Below are 23,771 nucleotides of genomic sequence, written 5' to 3' on the forward strand. Positions count from 1 at the left end.
TATAATGGTGCTTGCTCGTCAGAGAGCAGGATTCTGGTGACACAAGGCATCTTCGAGTTCTCACCCAGGCCACTGGCCTTTTCTGGCAGCTCAGGACAGAAAGATATGTTGAAGCTGGATTTAAGAAAAGTATGTTGGCCTTTCCAAGTAGGTGGGCATTCTGCTGGGTGTGGAAGGTGCAGCTGTGTAGGCAGGATAGAGCAGGAGGAAGTGTCTGGAAATTAGTTTCTTTTTTTTTGTGCATGAATTTTCATAGCAGCTTGATGGGTAACAGCCCCAAACGAGAAACAACCCAAATGTCCATAAACAAGTAAATGGATAAACAAACTGTAGCATGTCTATACAATGGAATATTGTCAAAAAGGAATGACAGGAAACAGCACAGACACATCTCAAAATAACTATGCTGAGTGAAAGAAACCAGACAAGAAAGAGTACATGTATGAAATAAGTTTCTGCCTTCCAGAATGCAAAGACATCTGGGACACAGACAAGAGTGAGATTCAAATTCAACCTGCCTTCTGCTGTATTTCAGAGCCTGGCCCTTCTCATGGTTATGAAATGACACAAGGCAAAGCTCCTTATAGATAGCTATCTAACTGCACCAGAGTCCATAAATGTGAAATATATGAGATAAAATACAACTGCTAACAAGCAGCTAGTACAGAAGCTCCTCCCAAACGACCACTTACTTCGTGTAGATCCTTTTATGTACGAGGCCCTGACTGTAAGCGGTTTCCATTAGGAAGGCCTCATTCTACATCTGAGAAGTGTTTCCCACGTAAATTAGATTGCTCGTTCCTACTTAGCTGTTTAGAAACCGGCTCAATATGTATTTTACAGGCCTTAACTGCCTATGTACATGTGATACAGACATGTATATCATTACTGCGCATTCCGAGGGTCTAACTAATTGTGAAAATACTTTAGCTGCCATCAAGTTAAGATCTTTCTTTCCCCTCTGCTGTGCACTTTGTATTCACGGCTGCTTCGTGGAAAGCATGCTCAGACGTGTCTGTTCTGCATGGTTTTGCTTCAGGTTAGACCCACGTTGCAGCACTGTCGTTCCTAAGCCACAGTCACTGGGGTGACTCTGAAAGCAGAGGGGGCCAGTGAGAGCCCTCAGCAGAGCCCTCAGCATCAGTACCTGGATCCGAGGCTGGTCCAGGCGCTGGCCCTTTGCCAGCCTTCCTAACCCCTCCCCCTCCTCCCCCCCCAGCCATCACCCATGTTCCTACCTGCCTGGAACTAGCACAAGTGGGTCTCATCGGTCTGGGCTCAGGATTGGGATGAATGAATGAAGAGCACAGAGCTTCTCTTTACTCTCACTCCCAATTCTGCAAGACTGTGCTCTTTTCCTCCAGCACAGCGGTTGACTACTCCAGCCCATAGTGGGTACCTTGAGAATGGCTCCTCTTTCCCAGATGCCCGGGTGTTCCTCTAGGTGCTCCATCTAAGTTCTGTACAAAACTTGATTTGTAACCGGAAGATTGCAGAGGATGGCATTTCTGTCATTAGGCGTGTTATACAAGGTGTAGGTGGCTATTGCTAGCAGGCGGGATTGCAGAAACACACCCTAGAAGCTCATGTTCCTGCTCGCAGATCCAGCAATGCACTGGGCATTCTTACCTTCGGTTTGCACAGAAGGACAGAGAACATGGGTCGACAGGAGGCCTTCTGGTGCTTGAGCTGGTATCTGAGGGCTCTTCGGCTGGGGTGACGCTCAGACCTGGCGCCTGGAATCAGAGCAGCATGTGGAATCCAGTCACGGTCTGGGCAGGCTGACGCCCCACCAGGGTCCCAGACACCGGAGCTGGCTGCCCCACCTGCTACCATGGGGTGCGGGGTGGATCCCAGCCACACGAGTGGGCTGGGGCAGACAGAGCAGGGCTGGGAGCCGAGGCCGGGGAGGGACGCACACACACTCGTGACCCTCACTGTAAGCCTCAACTGTGATTTCTGAGAAGTAAGCAAATCTCCCCATAGTTGAACCAGGATTTCCAAGTGTGTAGCGATAGTAAGACCCACAGTTCAAGTTCTGAGCACGTTGCAGACCTTTCAGAATTTAGCAGTCCCGGCTGCGTGTGTGGTTTGAGCATGGCTCTGTGGTGGGAGAGGGCGATGTTTCAGGCCCAGAGCGGGAGGAGGGTTTCGTTTGCAGGCCTGCCCAGGAGGCGGCCAGGAGGGCCCCTCGGGGCCTGTGACGGTGCCTTTCTGATTTGAAGTTGCATCTTTGTTGTTCTCCTGAAGCCCTGTCCTGGGGACAGGACAGAAGGGCCCTTCTCTCCTTTCAAATTCCAAACCGAAATGGGGCTTTTTCCTGCTCCCTGCAGAACAGGAAGGGGGTGGAAAGGGCCTTGAACTCGAGCCGGAGCCCTGTCTCTGATGAAAGGTCTGCCCACAGCCTTCCAGAACAGGAAGGGCCGTGCCCCTTTCTTGAGGACAGACCCCAGTCATCCGCGGCCCTCTTTGCTCCTTCCTGACTGTCCAGCCCTCCAGATGGGACCGTCCTCACCTCACCGGGGGCAGGGGCTGCCTCCCCACCGTCTGACCCAGCAGGCGAGTGCCCTCCAGACTGTGTGTCCCGCCCTGGAGGGGGCAGTGAGGAGTCTTACAATGTTCCAGAAGCAGAGGGCGTGGTCAGCTCCTGGACATTCTTCTGATTGGCTGCTGGTGAGGTCATCGGGAGTCGGCATCAGCAACCTCCTGGCTCCAACTGGTCTGGGGTCTCCGTGCTGGTGAGCAGCTTGCAGCTAACTTCTCCCGCCCGGTGGGGATGTCAGTATCTGCAAAACAGGTCAAAGGACACGGCTCAGAGTATTGTCTACAGGGCTTGAGGAGGAACTAAGTTAAAGGTCCTTGACTTTGTTTAATGGCTAAAGTATTATTTTGTCTTGCTTGACTGTTTCCCTTTCTTTCTGCATTTTCTCACTTCTCTGATTAAATTTACTCTTTGGCTAAAGTTTTTCTACAGACAGAAGACAGGCTGAGGACATGGGTGAGGATCTATTCTGGGAAGGACCCATAGGGTCCTGTTCGGTTATATCCTGTGCAACTCAGGGCCTCTTCTTTTAAAATTCCGAATCCTTTTCTTATCCTGCTTGCTGAGTAAACCCACCCTGGACACAAGGATGCTACAGGCCGAAAAGAGAACTGGTAGGAGACAAGGACAGGAGGAGAGCGTTGGCAGAGAGATGCTTGTTGTGGTAGCGAGAGAACCTGCTTGTGCCAGCACCGCTTCTCAAAAACATGCCTTTACATTGTTGTAAGATTGATTTTTAACTTCTAAGGCTATGATGCAGACCGGGTCAAGATTTTGACCCGGGCCACTCTAAAGTTTTCTTCTCAGTGTTTTCTTTCTTTTGTTACTTTCTAAGCGTGAACACACACACACACACACACACACACCCCCGTAAGTCGTGACTCCCAGCCAGACAGTGGTCTAGTGCCTTTAAGTACAAATTGAGCTTTTGCTTCATGCAGTAACCAGGCCACTTGGTGGAGTTTGCAGTTTGGGGTTTTTGCACGGTATAGACCAAGGGAGCACCCGCGAGTGCTGTTTGCGCAGTGCTGGTCGTGCCACTCGTGTTGTACGCAAAAGTCAAGTGGGGCCTCCCTGCCCAGAAAACTGTTTGGTACCCCCCGTCCCATCCGCACTGTCCTTTAAAGCACGTATTTCCACATCACAACTCCCGATTGCTGGGTCCACATGTGCTGTTTCTGCTTTGGCATGGGTCACCCCAGATGAAAAATCACTCTGTGGGTGGTTTCCAGGAAAAAAGGAATCATCCCCATCACGGCCAGCCTGAGTCGCTACAGGAGGATTTGTTGGCAGTGTCCAGCGTTGCCAGGAATGGCCATTACGCTTGATTGGAGCCACCCAGAAAGGTAGAATTGGGGCCAGTGGCTGGAAAGTGCAGCAAGGCCAGTTGGAGCCTGGAGATGAAGGCCATGGTGACGCTGGGTGACGACCCCTGAGAGGCCTTGGACTCGAGCCGGAGCCCTGTCTCGGATGAAAGGTCTGCCCACAGCCGGTGGCCTGATGCCTCTGGGTCTCAGTTTCCTCGCCAGAAACTAGGGCGATCATGTTAGTAGGGGTGTTTAGTATTGCCATGAGACTGACATGAGATCACGTTGGGACGGCTCCCCGCTGGGTCCCCGGCCCTGAGAAGCCCCCCGTTTCTCCTTCCCTTACCCCGCCCTTCCTGCCCTGCTCTGCTGTCTTCTCACAGCTGAGATGCTGGGGGCGGGCCGGGCTGGCTGGGTGGCCCTGGGCAGAGCTGTGGGAAAAGGGTTCACCTGCAGGATGCGTGGCTGGGCAAGAATTCAATATGGCGTGTTATTTAATTTTTTTAAGAAACAAAACGCTTTCTTCAACAGAAAGCTTATAAAGAAGCTCACTATGGGCTGATAAAAATACAGAGGCTCAGGTGTGGAGCTGGGAGGGATCGAGCATCCCAGGCCCCACCAGTGTGCCCCTCCTTCCCCCCAGGGGAGCCTGCTCAGCCCCAGCCCCGTCCTCACGCTCTGGGACCCCGGGGCTGGTGAGTGCGTGACGTTCAGGGCCGAGGATGGAGACACTACCCTGACCGTGGCCTGTGTTGCAGGTGTCGCCGTGCGAGCGGTGTCGCTGCGAGGCCAGCGGGGAAGTGCTGTGCGCGGTGTCCGCGTGTCCACAGACCGAGTGCGTGGACCCCGTGTACGAGCCCGACCAGTGCTGCCCAATCTGCAAAAACGGTAGGTGGATGCGCGTCCGGCCCGCGACCACACAGGGGTCCCTGCGCGCTTCCCGCCGATGAACCACGGGATGCAGTGCGGGATACACTGCAGGAGGCATGTGAGTTTCAGTATTTGCATCCACGCCCTTGCACGCGGGACCCTGCCCTCTGGGCCCCGGGGACCCGCGGGAGCTGGGCTCCAGTAAGGCCTGCTCTCTCTTATCGGTGTCAGCACAGTGTTTTACACACGTTTAGTTCTTTGGGGGAAAATTCAATTTCCACTCTTGAGGAGAGTCGCTTATTTTAATTTAACTTTGTTTGTTCTTGCAAAGCAGTTTCTCTCTTTCCGAGACAAATCAAACATGCCGGTTGGGCTTATTTACTTTTCATTACTAAGTGGATTAAACGTGAAACATCGTTGACTATTTTTCATAAGCAACATTGGCAGGAAGAGAACCCCCTCTTACTCCCAGTGAGAGCCTGGGGGAGCTCAAAAGCCTTGTCTGCTTTATGAAAAAAAATGGCAGGATGGCTTTGGTTAGCAAGGGGGAGTGTTTCCTCATCCTAAAGGATAAGTACTTTGTACCTGAGATGCGGCGTGCATCCAGGCTTCACTTTAAGAGGGTGTTGAGAAGAGTGGGTTCCCAGGGAGGATGGGATGAAGACCCGTGGCTCAGGATGGTGGTTGGATGAAGCAGTTGAGTGCAGCTTGGAAGAGAGCAGACTCTGGACATAAGACCACATCTTCAAGTACATGCAGGTACTGCCTTGGGAGAGGGTTGGGCCATCTCTGTGTGGCCCCAAGGCCACGGTGCTAGGACGAAGCCAGGGCAGAGTGTCTCAAAAAGAAGGCAACTCCATGGCCTGAGCATTTCAGAGACGGGAGGGGCTCAGCTGTGATGTTATCAGCTCGTCATCTGTGGGGTTGCTGGACATCAGGCCGTGTGGTGTGGGCTTTGTCAGTGGCTGACGGTTACACGGGGCTGCTATTAGTGTCTGCGGCGATTCTGAGATTCTGCAGTCATGCCCACTGTGTGGGCTGTGAGGTTCCACGGATGCCTTTCACCAAGTGCACACAGATACCCAGATTTCACCACGAGAAATTTTAAAACTCTTGAAAGGAATCAACAGAAGAGGATGTGAAGCTTCTGTGGAAGCAGGACGGTGGCAGCCTCTCCACCGGTGGTGTGGAGTGAAGTAAGCGTGGGGAGGGGGCGCTGGTGCCTGGGGTTGGTGAGGAGACCACAACGACTGAGGTCCAGGCTGCAGCACACTGCACGAGGCGGCATGACTGAGCCTTCCCGAGTCAGTGATACTTAGTGAATGGCTTGAATAGAAGTGGCTCAAATAGTTGGCATCTTAAGCATGCAAGATATTGTGTCGCTCTTGTCAGTTATGACAAAAAAATAAACACAAAGTTTTGGCCTTAGACAGGGAATCCTCGTTTCGATGTTTACAAAAGATGGAAAGACATGATTTCCATCCGTGAGGATATTTTCAATCCCCGAAACTTTAGAAAGGTTTCAGACCTACAGAAAAGTTGATAAATAGCACAAAGAACAGAGGTATACCCTTCACTGTATTTACCTATTCTTCACATTTTGACGTTTTATTTGCTTTATCTCTTTTGAGCTCTGTCTCTGTCCCCGTCTCTCCCTATCTCTGTATATCACCCAACACTGTCAATACATTTGCTTATTTGTTCTTTTTCATAATACACACAGGATACCTTCTATTTATACCACAACCAGCATGGAACCTACTGGTTAAAGTTCAAGATTTTTTTGCAGTTCTTTTTGCCCTTAAGATATATCCCACTTAGGGTATAGAGTTAGAGAACTTAGAAATTATTTGAATTAATTCTTTATCCTGTGTGGATATGTTAAAATTTTATAAAGATTTAAAGTCACTTATTTCTGGTTGATTCAGTTTTTAATGTTAAGATTTAATTTTATTGTTTGAAGAAGCAAACAGTGTTCAAAAGTAAAACCTGTATAAATACGGTATAGTCAGAGATTCACAGAATGTTTTAATGTTGCACTGATGGTTTGGGGAGAGAGATGGTTGTTGCCCTGATAGCAAACTTCTAAATGCTCTGCCATTGCCTTTACACTTTGAGAGACAGCATAGAATGAAATAAGGCAGGATTGGGGGTATTGTATTAAAGATTCTTAGAAGGAGGATGAATATGTTTTGTAAAACTAGATTAAGAAAGATTACAGGATACAAAAGGATTTGTATTCAAAGGTTTGATCCAATTATATCAAAACAGCAACAACTTTTTATTTTCAGGAATATACCCAGAAATAAATGTAAATGTCTAATCATGTAAGTACTCTTAAATTTTGTTATAACGTATTCACTAGATATAATCTGTCTTTCATCTGTCTCTAGCTGTAGGGTATTCTGACCTTGACAGGGCAAATGGTGTTCGGAATTCTTACTGAAAAATTTGCTTGAAAAGTGAGAACAGTTTCTATCAGAAATGAATGTCCTGTAATAATTGGTTGAGATTAGTGAATAAGTGACAGTGGTCCATCCCTACTGCCGTGCACAAAAATCAATGTTTTCAATAAGAAAAAGTTATACATCTGATAGATCACAGATTACAGGACATCAAAAGTGATGCCTTGTAAAATTAAATGTTTGGATAGACTTAGCTTGGATGGAAAGGAAAATCACGATTCAGTAGCAAGCTGCCAAAGTCACTTGCATCAAAGGAACAAAAGTTTGAAATCAAGAATGCCTGGAATATAAATAAATGATCACAAGTAACATACAACTTAAAATAATCACTTTGTTGATTTGTATAGATCAGTCTCCCAAGGATTTTCTTTTCTTTGGGACTGGTTTTTGGATTTTTCCTACTGATACAAACAGTGAGTGTTCTATTGACTTTCGGGATTTCAGGTTTTCTCTGGTGCTCGTGTACCTCAGATGAGGCTTACGTTCACAGCACACATTCCCTTCAAGCCGGAGATCAGAAGACTTCCGTCCTGCTTGTGTGCACCTTACCTTACTTTAAACATTCAAAGGAAGGAAACTGACGAATGTAAGACATTGATGTTGACATACGAGGGCCTTGTTGGGATTAGCGCTGATTCTCCAACGTGGAGTATTATACCCAAGAGGGAATATGTACACCAAAAGCACAAAGGCACTGAGTATAGATTGTATATCTCCCTGAAGTATTCAGTACTACCTGATGGTAGTTGTTTAGAACTTTATTTCCACCAGAAAATGAATATGGCTGTTTTTGGAGGAAAATGAAAACTTTCATGAAATTTTTAAGATAAATATGGAGACTTCAAATTATTAGAAGCACTTTCATGGAAAACATGTGAGAAGCACTAAGAATTGGACATGGTTGTTTTTGTGTTTCTCTTGTGTATTTCAGACAGTAAGATAAGATCATAATTAAACCACATGTAGTGAGTTGGACAGAACTGAACGATGTGTGTGTGTGTGATTCATATCAAGATCCTTCTCACAGGGAAAAGCCTACTCCCGTCATATGGCTTCAACATTACATTTTTCCAAAATTTTTACCAAAGTGATAATACCAGTCTTGTGGAAACACTTGATCATTATTTAAGATGACATGATCTTAACCATAAAAAAAATAAAGGAAACTACAAATATCAGAATTAATACTTGATTATACCAAGTTTGTTTTACAAAATCAATATGTAAAAGTCAGCTGTATGTCTAGATACCAGCAACAAATGAATAAAAATGAACTAAAAACTACTCTTTCAAATAACATCATACATACCAAATAATTAGAAGTAAATGTAACAAAATTGGACAAGAGTGCCACACTTGAAAATCTTAAAGATTTATTGAGAGAAATTAAAGAAATCCTCAGTAAATGGAAGGATAGACAATATTCATGATTGGAAAACTCACTAATGTAAAGATGTCAGCAGCCTCAAATTACTCTATTAAAGAAATAAAATCTATGTATTCAGCATAATTCCAGTAAAAAAAAATACAATGACTTTTTTTGTGCAAATTACCAAATTGATTTTAAAATCCACATGGAAAGACAAGTTAAAAACTGGCCAGCGAAATACAGAAGAAGAACAGCAAAGCTGTAAAATGTATACTGTAAAAGTGATTAACACACTGTGGTACTGTCTCAAAGATCAAAAGACTGACAAACCAGAGCAGAATAGAGTCAGAAAAGACTTAGGAATGAAAGACCTCTAGATACACGATGAAGCTGATCCTGCAGTATAGTGGGGAGGGGGTGATCTTTCCAATAAATGCTACTAGGTCAGTTGGGAGCAATATGAAGATAAATGTTGATTTCTTCCTCACACTGTACAAAAAAAAAACAGTTCCAAATAGATTACAGATTTAAATATGAAAGTTAAAATAATGCTGTCAGAGGAAAACATAGAACATCTTTATGATTTTGATTAGGCAAAGGTTAATTTTAAAAGATACTAAAAGCACTAACCATATGGAAAGAATTGATACATTGGACTTTATTAAAACTAAAAACCTCTGTTCATCAAACAACATTACTAAACCAATGCAAAGCAGCTCACATGTTGGGAAAAATATATGCAATGCATATATCTGACAAATGAATAAACCATTCTAACACAGAAAAACAAGCTAGAGAGATGAAAAAGTAGAGATGAAAAGTAGAAAGAAAAATGTAAAGGGATTCCAACTGTCTGTGGACCTCTGTGTCTTTCTTCTAGTTCCGCTAATCATACACACAAGTTTTCTCACTGAGTTGTATGTACTGGGATGCTGCCACTCACCACTACTTTTGTAACATTGTAGTTCTGTGATAGGACCTGCTCTTGGTGTACAGTCACGAGAGAACAATAAATTGGATTTCCTATTTTAGTGAAAATAATCTAGTATTAATCTGAAGTAGATTGTGATAAATTAAGATGCATATTTTAATTCTTAGAGCAATCACTAAGAAAATGAACAAAGGAATTAAACATAGCACACTAAAAAATATTTATTTAACTTAAAAAAGGCAGTCAGGGAGGATCAGAGGAATATAAAGCCAGAAAACTTGTAGACAACAAATAAAAAAATGTATATGCACTTAATAATAGAACCTCAAAATACAGAAAATAAAAATTGATAGAATTCAAAGGAGAAATAGAAACTTAATCATAGTTGGAAATTTCAACAAGCTATTCAATAATTCACAGAAAATCTAGACAGAAAATTAGCAAGGATATGGAAGACTTGAATGACACTGTCAACTAGCTTGACCTAACTGACATATATGTGGAACATGGCACCCAGCCACTGAAGAATGCTTTTCAAGTTGGTGGACATTCTCCAGGGTAGACCATATGTCGGGACATAAAACAAATCTTAATAAATGTAAAGAACTTACTCATACAAACTTTATTCTTTGAACATAACCGAGTTCAGCAGAATCGATAACAGAAGAAATCTGGGAAATTTGCAAATATTTACAAATTATATAGCACACTTCTGAATAACCCATGTGTCAATGAAGAAATCACAGAGAAATTAGAAAATATTTTGAACTAGTACAAATGGCAACAGACCATACTAAAATGTATGGGATGATGCCAAGGCAGTGATTAGAGGGAAATTTACAGCTTTAAGCACCTATATCAGAAAAGAAGAAAGCTCTCCAATAAATATGTAAGCTTCCACCTTAAGGAATGAGTGGAAGAAGAGCAAAGTATTCTAAAAACATAGCACACAGTGAAAGAGAGAAAGTAACAAAAACGTGAGCAGAAATAAATAGGATAGAAAATAGGAAAAGCTTAGGAGAAAGTTAGTTCAGTTAAGTTAGCTCTTTGAAACTTGGGACTTTGAAAACATCAGTAAAACTGACAAAACTTTCACTAAACTAAGAAAAAATCAGAGAGACAAATCAAGATGGAAAGAGGAGACGTTATTACCAACCCTACGAAAATGAAAAGGAATATAAGGCGCTATTATTAACAACTTTATACCAACAAACTGGGCGAGTTGGAAGAAATGGACAAATTTCTAAGAGAACACAAATTACTAAGACTAACTCAGTTCATTTCTGAATTGCCCTAAAAGAAATAAAAATTCAAATTTGTAATCAAAAGCTTCCCACAAATAAAAATCTAAACCTACATGGATTCACTTTAAATATATTGTCAAATATTTAAAGAAAAAAATAACACCAATCCTTCACAGACTCATTCAGGAAATAAAGATGAAGGAACATTTCTCAATTTATTCTGTGTGTTTTTTATGGTCCTGGTACTAAAGCAAAGCAAAGGTATCACACACAAAAATACAACTACAGATCAATTTCTTTCATGATTATATATGGAAAACTCCTTAACAAAATATTAACAATCTGAATCCAGCACCATAATACACTATAACCAAGTGAAATTTATCCTGGGAATGCAAGGTTGGTTTATTATCTGAAAAATCAGTTAGTGTAATATGCATTACAAAAAAGGATAAAGAACAAGAAAAAGATAAAGAACAAGAAAAATTACCTCAAAAACGGAGAAGAGGTATTAGACAGTGTTCAACACTCATTCATGATTAAAGCTCTCAACAAAATAGCAAAAGTGAAATTTCTATCCTGATAAAGGGCAACTATGAATAATCTATAGCTATAGCTAACATCATACTTAATGGTGAAAGACTGGATGTTTCACCAATAAGATCAGAGAGAAGGCAAGAATATCCACTTTTGCCACTTTTATCCACTACTGTAGTGGAGGTTCTACATGGTGGGGTTAAAAAGAGGAAGAAAGAAAGAAAAAAAATACAATAAAGCAAATTAAGAGGTAAAATTGCCTTTACTCAGAGATGTCATGAAAAATATTTGAAAAATTCCAAGGATTACACACACACACACACACACACACACACATGCAACTATTAGAACTAATGAAGAATAACACCAGATTAATGTATACAAAGTCATTTTTTGTAGCAAGCAGTGAACCACTAGCAATGGACAATAAAAAAGAAATTGAGAAAATAGCTCCACTTGTAATAGCATCAAAAAGAATAGAATACTAAGGAATAAATTACCAACAGATGTGCAAGATTTATACACTGAAAGCTATACATTATTACTGAAAAGAGATATAAATAAATGGAGAGACATTTTATGAGTAGAGGTCTTAATATCATCAAGATTGCAGTTGTCGCCAAATTGATCTATAAATTCAATGAAATTCTATACAAATCCCAACACACTTTTTGGGTAGAAATTGACAAGCTGATCTTCAAATTCCTATGGATCATAAAGGATAGACAAAACAATTTGAAAATGAACAAAACTGGAGAATTTGCACTATCCAATTTCATAACATATTATAAAGTCTTAATAATCAATATACGGTGGTATTGGTGTAAGGATAGACGTGCAATAATGGAACAGAATTGAAAGTCTAGAAAGAAACCCAGAATGTAAATCCTTACCTATTTATTTTTCACCAAGATACTAAGGCATTTCAACAGGGAAAGAATGAAAGAACATCCTTTTCAACAAATGGTGCTGGGGTTATTAGACACCCTTGTGAAAAAAAGAAAAAAATTAACTTACATCCTTACTTAGATCACCCCATATACAAACACTAACTCAAAATGAATCACAGACCTAAATGTAAGAGTTTAAACTATATAATTTTTATATTATTAAAAATAGAACATCTTCATGACCTTAGGTTGGGCAAAGAGTTCTTAGATTCAACACCAAAATCACAACTCATGAAAGGGAAAAAAACTGATAAATTGAATATCATAGAAATTAAAAGCTTTCACATTTCAAAGCACCTCATTACAAAAATGAAAATATAAGCTACAGACAGTGAGAAAATGTTTACAAATTATATACCTGATAAAAGTCTTGTATCCAGTGTATATAAAGAACTCATACAACTCAATAAGAAGATGAACAACCCAATAAAAAATGGACAGAGGATTTGAACAGACAATTCAGTGAAGAAGGTAAACAAATGGTAAATAAGCACATAAAAATATGCTCAACCTCCTTGGTCCTCAAAAATTAAAGGCACAGTGGGATACCAGTATACCCCCTCTAGAATGGTTCTAATCAAAAAGATAGACAACATCAGGTGTTGGCACAGATGTGGAGAAACTGGAACCCTCAAGCATTTCTGGTGGGAATGGTCCATGTGCTTTGGAAAACAGTTTGGCATTTTCTTAAAAAGTGGAGCAAAAACTTTTATCTATCCTAGCAATTGCATCCTGGAATTCAATCCCAGGAAACTGAACACATGTCTACGCAAAGGTGTGTAGGTAAATATTCATAGCAATATTATCCTTTGTAGCCCCCCAAAAATAGAAATAACCCAAATGTCCATCAGCTGGTGAATGGATAAACAACGTGATTATATCCATGCCATGGAGATCCACCAATAAAAAGAGATCAGCAAATGATAAATATATACTACAAAATGCATGAACCTCAAAAACATCCTAAATGAAAGAAGCTAGTTGCAAAGACCACATATTGTATGATTCTACTTATTTGGAATGTCTAGAGAAGGCAAATTTACACAGGGAGAAGGCCCCTCAGTGGTGGCCCAGATCTAGGATCAAAGAGGGGAATTAATCACAGATGGGCAGGAGGGAATTTACTGAGGTGAGAGAATGTTTATTAACTGGGTTGATTACTAAGATCATTAAATTGTACACTTAGAAGGGGTGAGTTTTATGGTGTTTAAAATATACCTCGATAAAGCTGCTAAAAATATGGATAGTCTCTTTAAAAGATAGACAGGTGAAATTTTTGTAATTTCCTTTGATTGAATTCTAAGGCCAGCCTTGATTACACATCTTTTCATCTTCCCTGAGAAAGTGCCTTTTCAAACCCTGTACTGGTGCCTTTGATAACTATGAAATCTTTTCATTAAGCCTGTAGAAGGTGAGGCCCTTCTAAGTATATACCGTTATGTACCTTGAAGAGCTAGGAGGCCATAAAGGGTTGCAGACACACAAACCCAAAGAGGCCCATGGGGTTTTCTAGACTTCCTGTGCTCTGGAGCCCTGTGCATGACACAGACGTACAGCCCACACAAACCCCTCTTCTGTATTCTTCACTCGCGGTGTGGACACCTCTCTGCCCCCTTCAGTGCTGCACTCCCCCGTGTCATTCTAGACTCTCCCTCACAATGACCCAACTTCCCAGGACACGGGGCTGCAGATGCAGGGAGAATGGAGGTCGCTGGGTACATCCAGATCTCATGCAGGTATTGTGCTCTTCTGGGATCCCAGAGCCCAGGAGGCAGGGTTCACCCAGCTCAACCCTGGTGAGCATCACCTCCAGGACTTGTTATAACACAGATTCACTGACGCACCCCCTCCCCAGAGTTCCTGATCCAGCTGGTCTGGCCTGGAGCCTGAGAATTTGCATTTTTAATATGTGCCTCCCTTGGTGTTTTTGGTGCTGCTGGTCTTGGGACCACCTTGGAGAACCACTGCTTTGAGGTGCTCATTTTCTCACTTTTTAAAAATTTTTCCTCCCAGTCAAGTTTAATAAGAGAAGCACACAGTGGAGCTGTGCAGCTTTAGGCATGAATGAGATCTTTTTGAGATTTTGATGCATTTTTGTTGTTTTTCTAGAGATTTTAGAGTTTATAGAAATATGTAGTATGTAATATTTTAAAAATTGAAATCTCAGGGCAGAGAAAAAATGACTGTTGTATGGCAAGTGAGAAAAAGTTAGTATAGACACATGCTCCCCATCACCCTGTGTTTCATAACAACTCGTTGTTAAAGACGGTCTGCAGAGTTGACAATAAGTTTTCTAGCAGCCGAAGCAGAAAAGAGAAACTTAATAAATATCACCTACACAGAGAAACACCCCAGAGGAAATGACTTCCTGATGAGCAATTTTCCTAAAAAATAATACCTAAATAAAGTTTTTTTCTCATTCCAATTTACAGTCTCTGGAGGTGTAGAAGTGTTTATTATTGGCCTTATTTTTTATGTTAAAAAACACTAAAACGAAGAGAATTTAAATCTGATCACAGTGATTTTGTAACTTGCTGATATAAGCCATATGGTATATTTTTTCCTGGTTCAGTGTGCTTATCTTTTTTTCAATTTTATTGAAGTACAGTTGATTTACACTGTTGTGTTAATTTCTTCTGTACACCAAAGTAACTCAGTTTTATATATATATTCTTTTTTATATTCTTTTCCATTATTGTTTGTTACAGGATATTGAATATAGTTCCCTGTGCTGTACAGTAGGACTTTGTTGTTTATCCATCCTGTATATAGATTACATCTGCTAATCCAAAGCTCTCACTCCTTCCTTCTCCCTCCCCCCTCCCCCTTGGCAACCACACGTCTGTTCTTTATGTCTCTGAGTCTGTTTTTGTTTCATAGATACGTTGATTTGTATCGTAGTTTAGATTCCACATGTAAGTGATATCATATGCTGTCTTTCTCTTTCTGACTTAGTTCACTTAGTATAATAATCTCTAGGTCCATCCATGTTGATGCAAACGGCATGCTAAATAGAATTTTTTAATGTCAAAGCTTTATTCACCTTCTTGTTAGTGTTTCCCAATGTAGACCAAGAACTTAACTCCAAGGTGCTAGCGGATTTCTTATCCGTGTGTTTACTTACATTTTGGTTTAGTGGGAGTAAAGATTCAGATCGTATTCCATGAATCCTCACAGAGCCCAGTGAGCATCGATACTTATGCTTTAGAGAAGCACTTGCATGCCCCATGGTGTTCCTCCTCCTTCGTGAACTGTGAACGAAGATCAGCTCTGGGTTTGCTGAGGTCCAAGCCAGGTGAAGATGCTGGGTGTCCTGAGTGCAGACGGCTCTCAGGTCTGCTCACTTCTGACAAGTTAGCCATAGAGAAGGGTTGGGTCGGGGCTGATCTCTTGATTTCAGGAACTTAGTTTGTTTTCATTTCCTCTGGAGACCTTTGAATTAGCAGCTCCTCTTTGCAAATTTGTGAATAGCTTAAAATGACACTTTTGTTTGCAAACATTGGGGCAAAACCTTAATTTTTAAGATAAATAAATCAAGTTAGACACAGCCTGCCCTGAAGTCGTTGCTACCCAGTTATCACAATGAAGTGCTTTCGTGAGTTAGGTGCTCACATGAACCTAGGCAGAAAGTGTATGGCCGTGGCTTCATCTGCATGTTTCCTAGAGTCTGGGTGCATTTGGCTGTGGATTTGAGACCAGTCTCGGGCTCAGGCCACAGACCAGCCTCCACGAGGCTTGGCCACTTCCAGTCTGCATCGTGCCCTTTGAACTTGCTGAGGACCCGCCTGGAGTCCCTTCCCAGTCTCCCCCTTTTTATAAAGACTGGCACTCAAATGTCCTCACCTGGAAAACCTTCTCTGTCCTGTTTCCTACAGGAGGTTAATTCCCCTGTGTGTCCTTCTCACAACCCAGAACCCAAATCACATGTCTTCTGATGTAATTAAGCATGTTCTTTTGTTGAACTTTTGGCTCTTTTGTTGAATGCTGGGTTCTTTTCTTAGATTTAGAGGAGTCTGTGTGTATGTATGTGTGTGGGTGTGTGCTTATGTATTGCTTTTATGAAAGTTAGAGGCACTTATTATATATTTTACATCAAATACAAAGATGAGTCAGGTTCTGGTTCCTGCCCTTATGAGCTCACCATCTAGACGGGGAAGTGGTCTGTAAATAACCTGTCTGCTGCTTTCGTTGAATGATGAGGAAAGTGGTGAGGGAAGCAGAGGAAAAAAACTGAGTAATACTGCAGTAAAACATCACCATGTGTGTGGCCTCTGTTTGCTTTTGAATTATTTCATTAGGATAATGTCACGGGAGTGAGATGATTAGGTCAAAGGCTTGGAACATTTTTATCGTCCTGGTACATATTGCCATGTTGTTTTACAGGAGGTCGTGCACAGGGTAAAACCTCTGGTTCTATGATAAAATCGCTAACCTTTCATTAATTTAATTTATAGAACATTGTGCCCATTGTTTCAATATTAAGACTGAAAACTCTACAGTATTTCGATGCTATTTTTCCTACAATGTGTTCTACTTCTCTACCTTCTTAACAAAATAACTTTAAAGAGAACTTTCATGGTTCTTGATTACTGAAAGTCACTGATGTGAAACCAGTTATTGGACTGCCCCATTATACAATGAGGACTTCAGAGTAAGAATCGGATCAAGTAACCTGATCTCTCTGTATCCTTTCTGGAAAATGGACATATTAAGTGTAGCTACATCTGTGGATGTTTTGTGACAATTAACTAACATGATGGATTTAGAAGAGTTTCATTCATTCAGTCAGCAGATATCGACTGATCCTCTGCTGTATGCCAGGAGATAAGATGGCAATGGGAAAGACCATGGGAGGGGAAGGGGTGATTTCCCCAGGGGTGAGGAGGCTCTGAGGGGGCCAGGGAGGATTGTGGCCCCAGAGGTGGCTGGGCAGTGGAGGGATGAAGGTCCCCCTGTTTGTGGGCTGGGATAGCCCTGCAGGCCTGGAGGTGGAAGCAGAGCTGGGACCTGCCAGGCAGGGGCACAAGGATACATTTCCAGCTGTATTTCACAGGCAAGGCCCTTTGTCCTCTAGAAGATTGTCCATTCATACTCCTTCGCCATCATTCATCTGTTAAAAGCCACTTGGTCATTAATCCAGTGGTCTCAGATACCTCCAGACTGTGTCCTCAGCAAAAGGGAAATCAATTTTCACGAGATACAATAAAGCCATTCATCCAAGGCAGGCAGATACCTGTACCCCATCCACCGCTTGATCAATGGTGCCATTACCAGAGGTAGCTTGGAATTGCATCCAGAACGCTTCCATGGGATGCGTTCTGGTAGAAATGAGCTGTCAGTGGCTGACAGCATGAGACACATGGCCCTGTGGACAGCTCGCCCAATCTCCAGGAGAACAAGGCGATGAATATTCTCAGCCAGGACTTCCAGTGGGCGCGTCCACGGGATGCAAAATACCCTCTCTGTTGACCAGAAGATGCATTCTGCTTACACTAACAGCAAAACCCAGCCTCTTATTTGTATTTCAGGAAGATAAGCTCCAGGTATAAAAGAGCCCATTACCCCAGGAGGTCCCCCTAAACCACCGGTTCTGAAAATTGCATCTCCTCTTTTCTCAAACAAATGCCTTCGCTTAAGAGTAGTTACAATTTGGTAATCCTGACAGCTGTGAACTGAATTTATCTTTAATCACACATTCGCTGAGTGTCTATGGAAAGCACGTCAGCCATCACTGAGTAAAGCATTATTATAGGAGAGAAAAACATCACCACTCTTTACTTAAGAGCGCTCATATTAGATAATAAGAATGATAGGCCTCTGAATAGAGTGTCTGTATTTTAACCTGTGTTATAACTTGACTCTCATAACCCTGGATAAAAATGCGGTTGTTTGGGCAACCTTTGGTCCCCTGAGGCGGTGAGGTCACGGTGGGTACCAAGGTACACTTTAAACTTCACCTCCTGAGAGCACCAGATGCTGGTACATCTGAATCCAGGTCACCTCTGGAGAGACAGGCTAAAAATGGGTGGACTTTGAAACAAGGCAGACTTTTCTGACCATTAGAACTCTTTGTCAGCAGTGTTCAGAGGCTGGGGAGCCCAGTTCAGAGATAAGTACTTTCCAACTTGGACCAGATGACTGAAAGAGCACTTCAGTGCTAAAACGGATTATTCTTTGACACTAATGCATACATTAGTCAGGATGTCCCAGGCATCCTGACTCAGCAATCCACTCTGGTGGCACAGAAAGAACAAGGTTCCTTTCTTTGGTTAATTCGGACGTTATCTTCTTTTTTTTCCTCATCTTCTGTTATGTCACTAAGTCATTCTGTAAATTAACAAGATAAACAGTTAAGACAAGATAAACACTTATTCTTTGAAGAACAAAAGAGAGAAGACCCCGTATCACCTTCCTCTAAAGCACATGGAGAGAAACATAAAAACCGGGCAGGGCGATCTGAGCCTCCCCAAGGGGCCTGGAGCTGGCGGCAGGGTTGCTGGCTCTGGTTCCACCCACCCTCTGCTGCTGCCACATCTGGACCTCACTTTCCTTATCTGTAAAAGGGAATAGATAGGGGAGAATATATATGAACTTGCCTTTGCAAATTAAAACCTGTTATATATCTGTCATTTGAAGGAGGGATATGCCTTAGCAAACAAAATACATGTGATTAATATTTACGAAAAGCCCCAAACATTCCCCCCTAAAAGCCCCAAATTCATTTATCTCCTAATAATTAGATTTTTGAAGCCCCCCTTGCCGCCCCTTGGACAGGCCCAACACACACATAGCCGCCCAGCTTGCCCACAGGGCCCCCGCCTCCCCGCCACGAACCTTCCTGGGCTGAACCTGCCCAGAGCTGTGGCCACACTTCACCTGCTTCTCTGCAGTTGCTCCCTCCACCTGGAAGGCATCAGAAGCCTCTGGAACCAACAACTCTACCTGTTTCCAAGGGCCAGTGCTGATGTCTGTGTCCCACGTTACACGTGTTCCTCACCTTCCTATCACAGGAAACACTGCGGCCCCCGGACCTTTGTGTTCGCCACCCCCAGGAGTGATTCCGTGTTGGCCAGCTTTTTCCTGTGCAGCCGCGGACGGCCCCCAAGGCCAGGGCACAGGACTTGCTCATTTCATCCTCCATTCTTGGCTGTTTAGAATAAACTGTCAACTATATTGTTTCTTTACATGTTTCCAAAGTCTTAATCCCTTCTAAAAAGACCGAGCTCCCTGCCTTTACTTTGAGAGACTGACCATACCAAGCTCCCCCCAAACCCTGGAAGCAAATTTTGTCGTTTCAGCTCTTGTAAATACCTTCCTGACCCTCGACCCCACTGCCTCTTCGGGCTCTGACCCATTTCTGAGTGCCAGGAACATCTCACATCAACCACTTCAAACCCCAGGCTTCAAGAAACAATGATCACCAAGGCAGCCTGCTGTTCATTATGTAAAATACAGCATCGGAATAATGAAGATGTGAGACTGTTCCCTCTGGCCCTGTGAGTAATGAAAAGCCTCCAGGAAGGGCTCATTCATTAAGATTTTATAAGCAGGGGGGGAATAAAAGGATATTTGTTTTAAAGAAAGCTATTTTCATCCAGTCTGGTCTTATTTTAGAGGACATTTGGAGAGAATGTAAATTTATTTTTAAAAAACAATAAAAATGAAATCCAGCGCCTGCAAAAAGTCTTTCACCTGCCGGTAAGATGCTTCACTAGTAACGTTTTGTTCACAAATTCGAATCAAACAGACAAGAATCTGATTTTTGTTCTGTGTTCTGATGGCATGTTAATCTGTTTAAGTGCCTATACCGGGAATCCAGAGGAAAGCTGAAACTGGCTGTTCTTCCCTGTCATTAAACTTACAGTGATTTACAGCACCTCACTCAACAGGCAAAACCCCAAACTGTCAAAATCCTTTGTGAAATTACCAAAAAGGTGAAAATGGACAGTCCTACCCCAAGGAAGCAGCACTCTGGCGGGACAGGAGTCCCTGAAAAGGTGATTGGACAGGGATGAGAAGCTGAGCTGTGTGCCCCCCATTCCCCCACCCCACATGGAAGTCTGAATAATGCTTTACTGTTTGGCAAATAATGATTTCCCTAGCAACGAGCTCAAAAAAAATTTTTTTTTTAAAGGAATGAAATTAGGAAGAAAGTGAACATTTAACAGACCTTTAATATTGATTTTCTGTTTCTCAAAACTATTGAAGATGAGCCAGTAATTTGCACAAACTTTGTCTAGTCATTTTAGAGAGCTGTAGTGAATTCACTAAGCAGTTAGGAATAAACTAGAAAACATCCGCCTGTTTAAGAAGTATCAGCTTGTAGTTCATAAGTTGGTAGTCATTTTAAGAAGACAGTCTAAAGACAATGATTTAGGGACTTCCCTGCTGCTGCAATGGGTTAAGAGTCCACCTGCCTATGCAGGGGACACAGGTTTGAGCCCTGGTTCGGGAAGATCCCACATGCCGCGGAGCAACTAAGCCCGTGCACCACAAGTACTGAGCCTGCGCTCTAGAGCCCGCGAGCCACAACGGTTGAAGCCCACACACCTACAGCCCGTGCTCCGCAACAAGAGAAGCCACCGCAATGAGAAGCCTGCACACTGCAGAGAAGAGTAGCCCCACTTGCCACAACTAGAGAAAGCCCGCGCACAGCAACGAAGACCCAAACGCAGCCATAAATAAATAAATAAATAAATTTAATTAAAAAAATAATAAAGACAATGATTTAACAGGCATGACAGCAGAAAGCGTGACTTACCTGTCACCATCTGAGCCATGGAGTCTCACTGAGAACCACTTACTCTAGATTAACTTTGCTCCTTTTCAATTGCAGGGTTTTTTGTATCTGTGGGTTTTTTGTATTTGTACAGAAAGTAAAACATAGCTGTTAATATGTTGGCTCCAATAGCAGTAGAAAAACAGTAAAAACTTAATGTCAGTGTTGCATCAGTTTTCCGTGTGCTTTAGATAGAAAATCAATTCAGCTACTTTCACAAACAAAGTCAGTTGTCTTTGTTTTTAAATTCAGTTTCTGGAATCAAAGCAAAGCCTTTGGAAATTGAAATCAAAATCAAATGCAAAACATCTAATGCTATTGCTAATTCTGTCTTAGGTGCATTTTCAAAATTCAATGTTGAAAGTAAAATTATTTTTGACTGTTACTGTGAATACATTTTTAGCAGAGCAAAGCGTCATTATAAAAACATGACCTACCTAACTTAAGGAACCAGTAGGGTAGAAATGCATTTGAAGTTGACTGGGGTACACATATTATTCATAATTGTGTCCAAACAAATTGATATCCTAGAAATAACTGTAGAAGCTGTAATTGTCAAAAGTATGAAATAGTTTTCTAAGCATGTCTTTTTGTGAGTAAGAAAAAAAAAAAAATCTCAGCTTGGCTAGTGCCTCTTTTGCCAGTTAGATTTTTTCTTTAGAAATGGTTGAACCTTGGAAGAACTACAGTGAAGTCAGTCTAAGTGCTTTGCAACATTTTTTGACTTATTTCTGTAGATGAATTCTCTGTATTTTGGCTGCATGTTTCTTTCAAAATCAACTGGAGATCCTTAATCAGTATTCAACAAATAGATAAAAAAATCTTCTGCTTTTGCAGTTTGAGAAGGTTACCATTGTTGCAACAGAACCTGTGAACCAGACAGTGCGGAGGTGTTTCCAGAACACCTGAGGGAATGACACAGTGGGACCTCCATGTGTATTTAAGGTTTAATTTTCAAATTTTCTTGCTGTGTTTTGGGCTGTATCAGCTTGTAGGTAGAATGTTTTGATTGAGCTTATATGTTTAATTGGATCTCTAGATATTTTGTGCTGAGAAGGCCCTTGATTTTTCCAACATTTGAACTCAGTGACCGCTCAAAAAAATCAGAGATGAATTATTTGGTGCTTTTGTCTTCAAACCTATTTATTAAGGAAAGTTCCTATACAGTGCTATAAAGATAGTACCTGTGAAAATATTTGGCATATCCGTGAAAGTAAGTGATTAAAAAGGAGGATGTTTTCCATTTAACAGATTTTCTCTAAGTTTACCCAGCATCTCAGCATCTGTAGAGAGAGAGCATTTTCTTCATTAAAAATATACTCTTCAGAGGAGTCAGTTTAATGCGCCAATAATTCCAGATGTATAAAACCATAAAGTGTGACCTGAAAAAAATGCAGATGATTTAATGAAACATTTAAAAGGACAAGACTATTGGGGAAAATAAAAAAGCTCTCAAAAATGCGATTATATAGTTAAGAAACGGAACGGATTTTATGAAATATAACAAAAGGAAAAAGTTTTCTTGACCCTCTTAGGGTCCGTGGCTGGGTCTGAAAAGAAAACTGACAAAGACAGATTAACAGGAGAAAAGCATACAGACTTTATTAAAATTTTACATGTATGTGGGAGCCTTCACAAGAGAATGAAGATCTGAAGAATCGATCAGAGCAGGAGTCGTTTCTACCTTTAGGCAAATAAACCATAAATTAGTGAAGAGTTGACAAGGAGTTTGGGACGAAGGATAGGTAAATGATGGAGTAACTAGGAAGATAAGGGCGAGTTTAACAAGTTTGTTTGTACAGATTTTTCTTCATCATTCAATCAGTTTTGTTTTATCATGTATAAATTATGTAGTGTTTTTACTTTAGTTTTAGTGTTTTTTAGTTTTTTTTTTAGCATTTTTAAGTTACATATAACAAAAAGCCCCCTTTTGACTGTGTGGTACAATTCTCAGTTATCCCTCCCCAAATCCCCAACCCATACACCCTGTTCCCAAGCAACTGCTGACATGTTTTCTGTCATGATAGTGTTTGTAACTTGCTTTTTATGGAATTTCATACACCTGGGATCAGAGAGATGAGCCTGCGTCTGGCTTCTTCCATCTGCTGTGTTTTTGAGATTCGTCAACACTGTTGTTGCATGTATCAGTCACATCCTTTCCTTGTTGGGTAGCATTCCATTGTGTGGACACACCACATTCTATTATATTCCATTGTATGGATATGCCGCATCGTACTATATTCCATTGGAGGGGTTCACCACATCTTATTATATTCCATTGTATGGATAAATCACATTTTTATTGCATTCCATTTATGAGTATACCACAAGTAATCCATTTACTGCTTGATGGACATTTGAGTTGTTTTTAGTTTCTGACAAATATCGATAGCACTGCTCTGAGCGTTCACATATAAGCTCTTGTGCAGAAATGAGATATCTTGGGTAGATTCCTAGGAATGGAAACTGCTAAGTGTGAGTGTGTGTGTATGTTTAGCTTTGCCAGAAACTGCCCAGCCGTTTCCCATTTTACAGTCTCTTTAGGATGGGGGCTCCAGTTTGTCTCATAACTAAATGACACTGGGTTCTTTGAACAGAAGGCATTTGGGTGATGAAAGGCAGAACTCTGTTACTTCCAGCTCCAAAGGGGATACCTCCAGGGTCAGGATGACAGCAACCTGGAACCCTCCAGGGCACCTTGTACGTGGGGGTGGCCTGCAGTGGGCAGGTGGGGCTACTTGAGCTTTCTGGGGATTTGGGGTATTTTGAATAAGTCC

General features: G+C 41.9%; 1 protein-coding gene across 2 annotated transcripts in view; it reads left to right on the plus strand.

The window, feature by feature from the left end:
- Positions 1–23,771, plus strand: part of VWC2 (von Willebrand factor C domain containing 2) — a 118,384-nt gene that overhangs the window by 19,662 nt on the left and 74,951 nt on the right. For both annotated transcript variants that reach the window (XM_067745640.1, XM_067745641.1), the window contains exon 3: positions 4,608–4,737. In XM_067745640.1, coding sequence (XP_067601741.1) covers positions 4,608–4,737 — 130 coding nt within the window. The remainder of the gene's footprint in view (positions 1–4,607; positions 4,738–23,771) is intronic.

The sequence above is a fragment of the Pseudorca crassidens genome, chromosome 8 (assembly GCF_039906515.1).
Source record: "Pseudorca crassidens isolate mPseCra1 chromosome 8, mPseCra1.hap1, whole genome shotgun sequence".
Classification (NCBI taxonomy): domain Eukaryota; kingdom Metazoa; phylum Chordata; class Mammalia; order Artiodactyla; family Delphinidae; genus Pseudorca; species Pseudorca crassidens.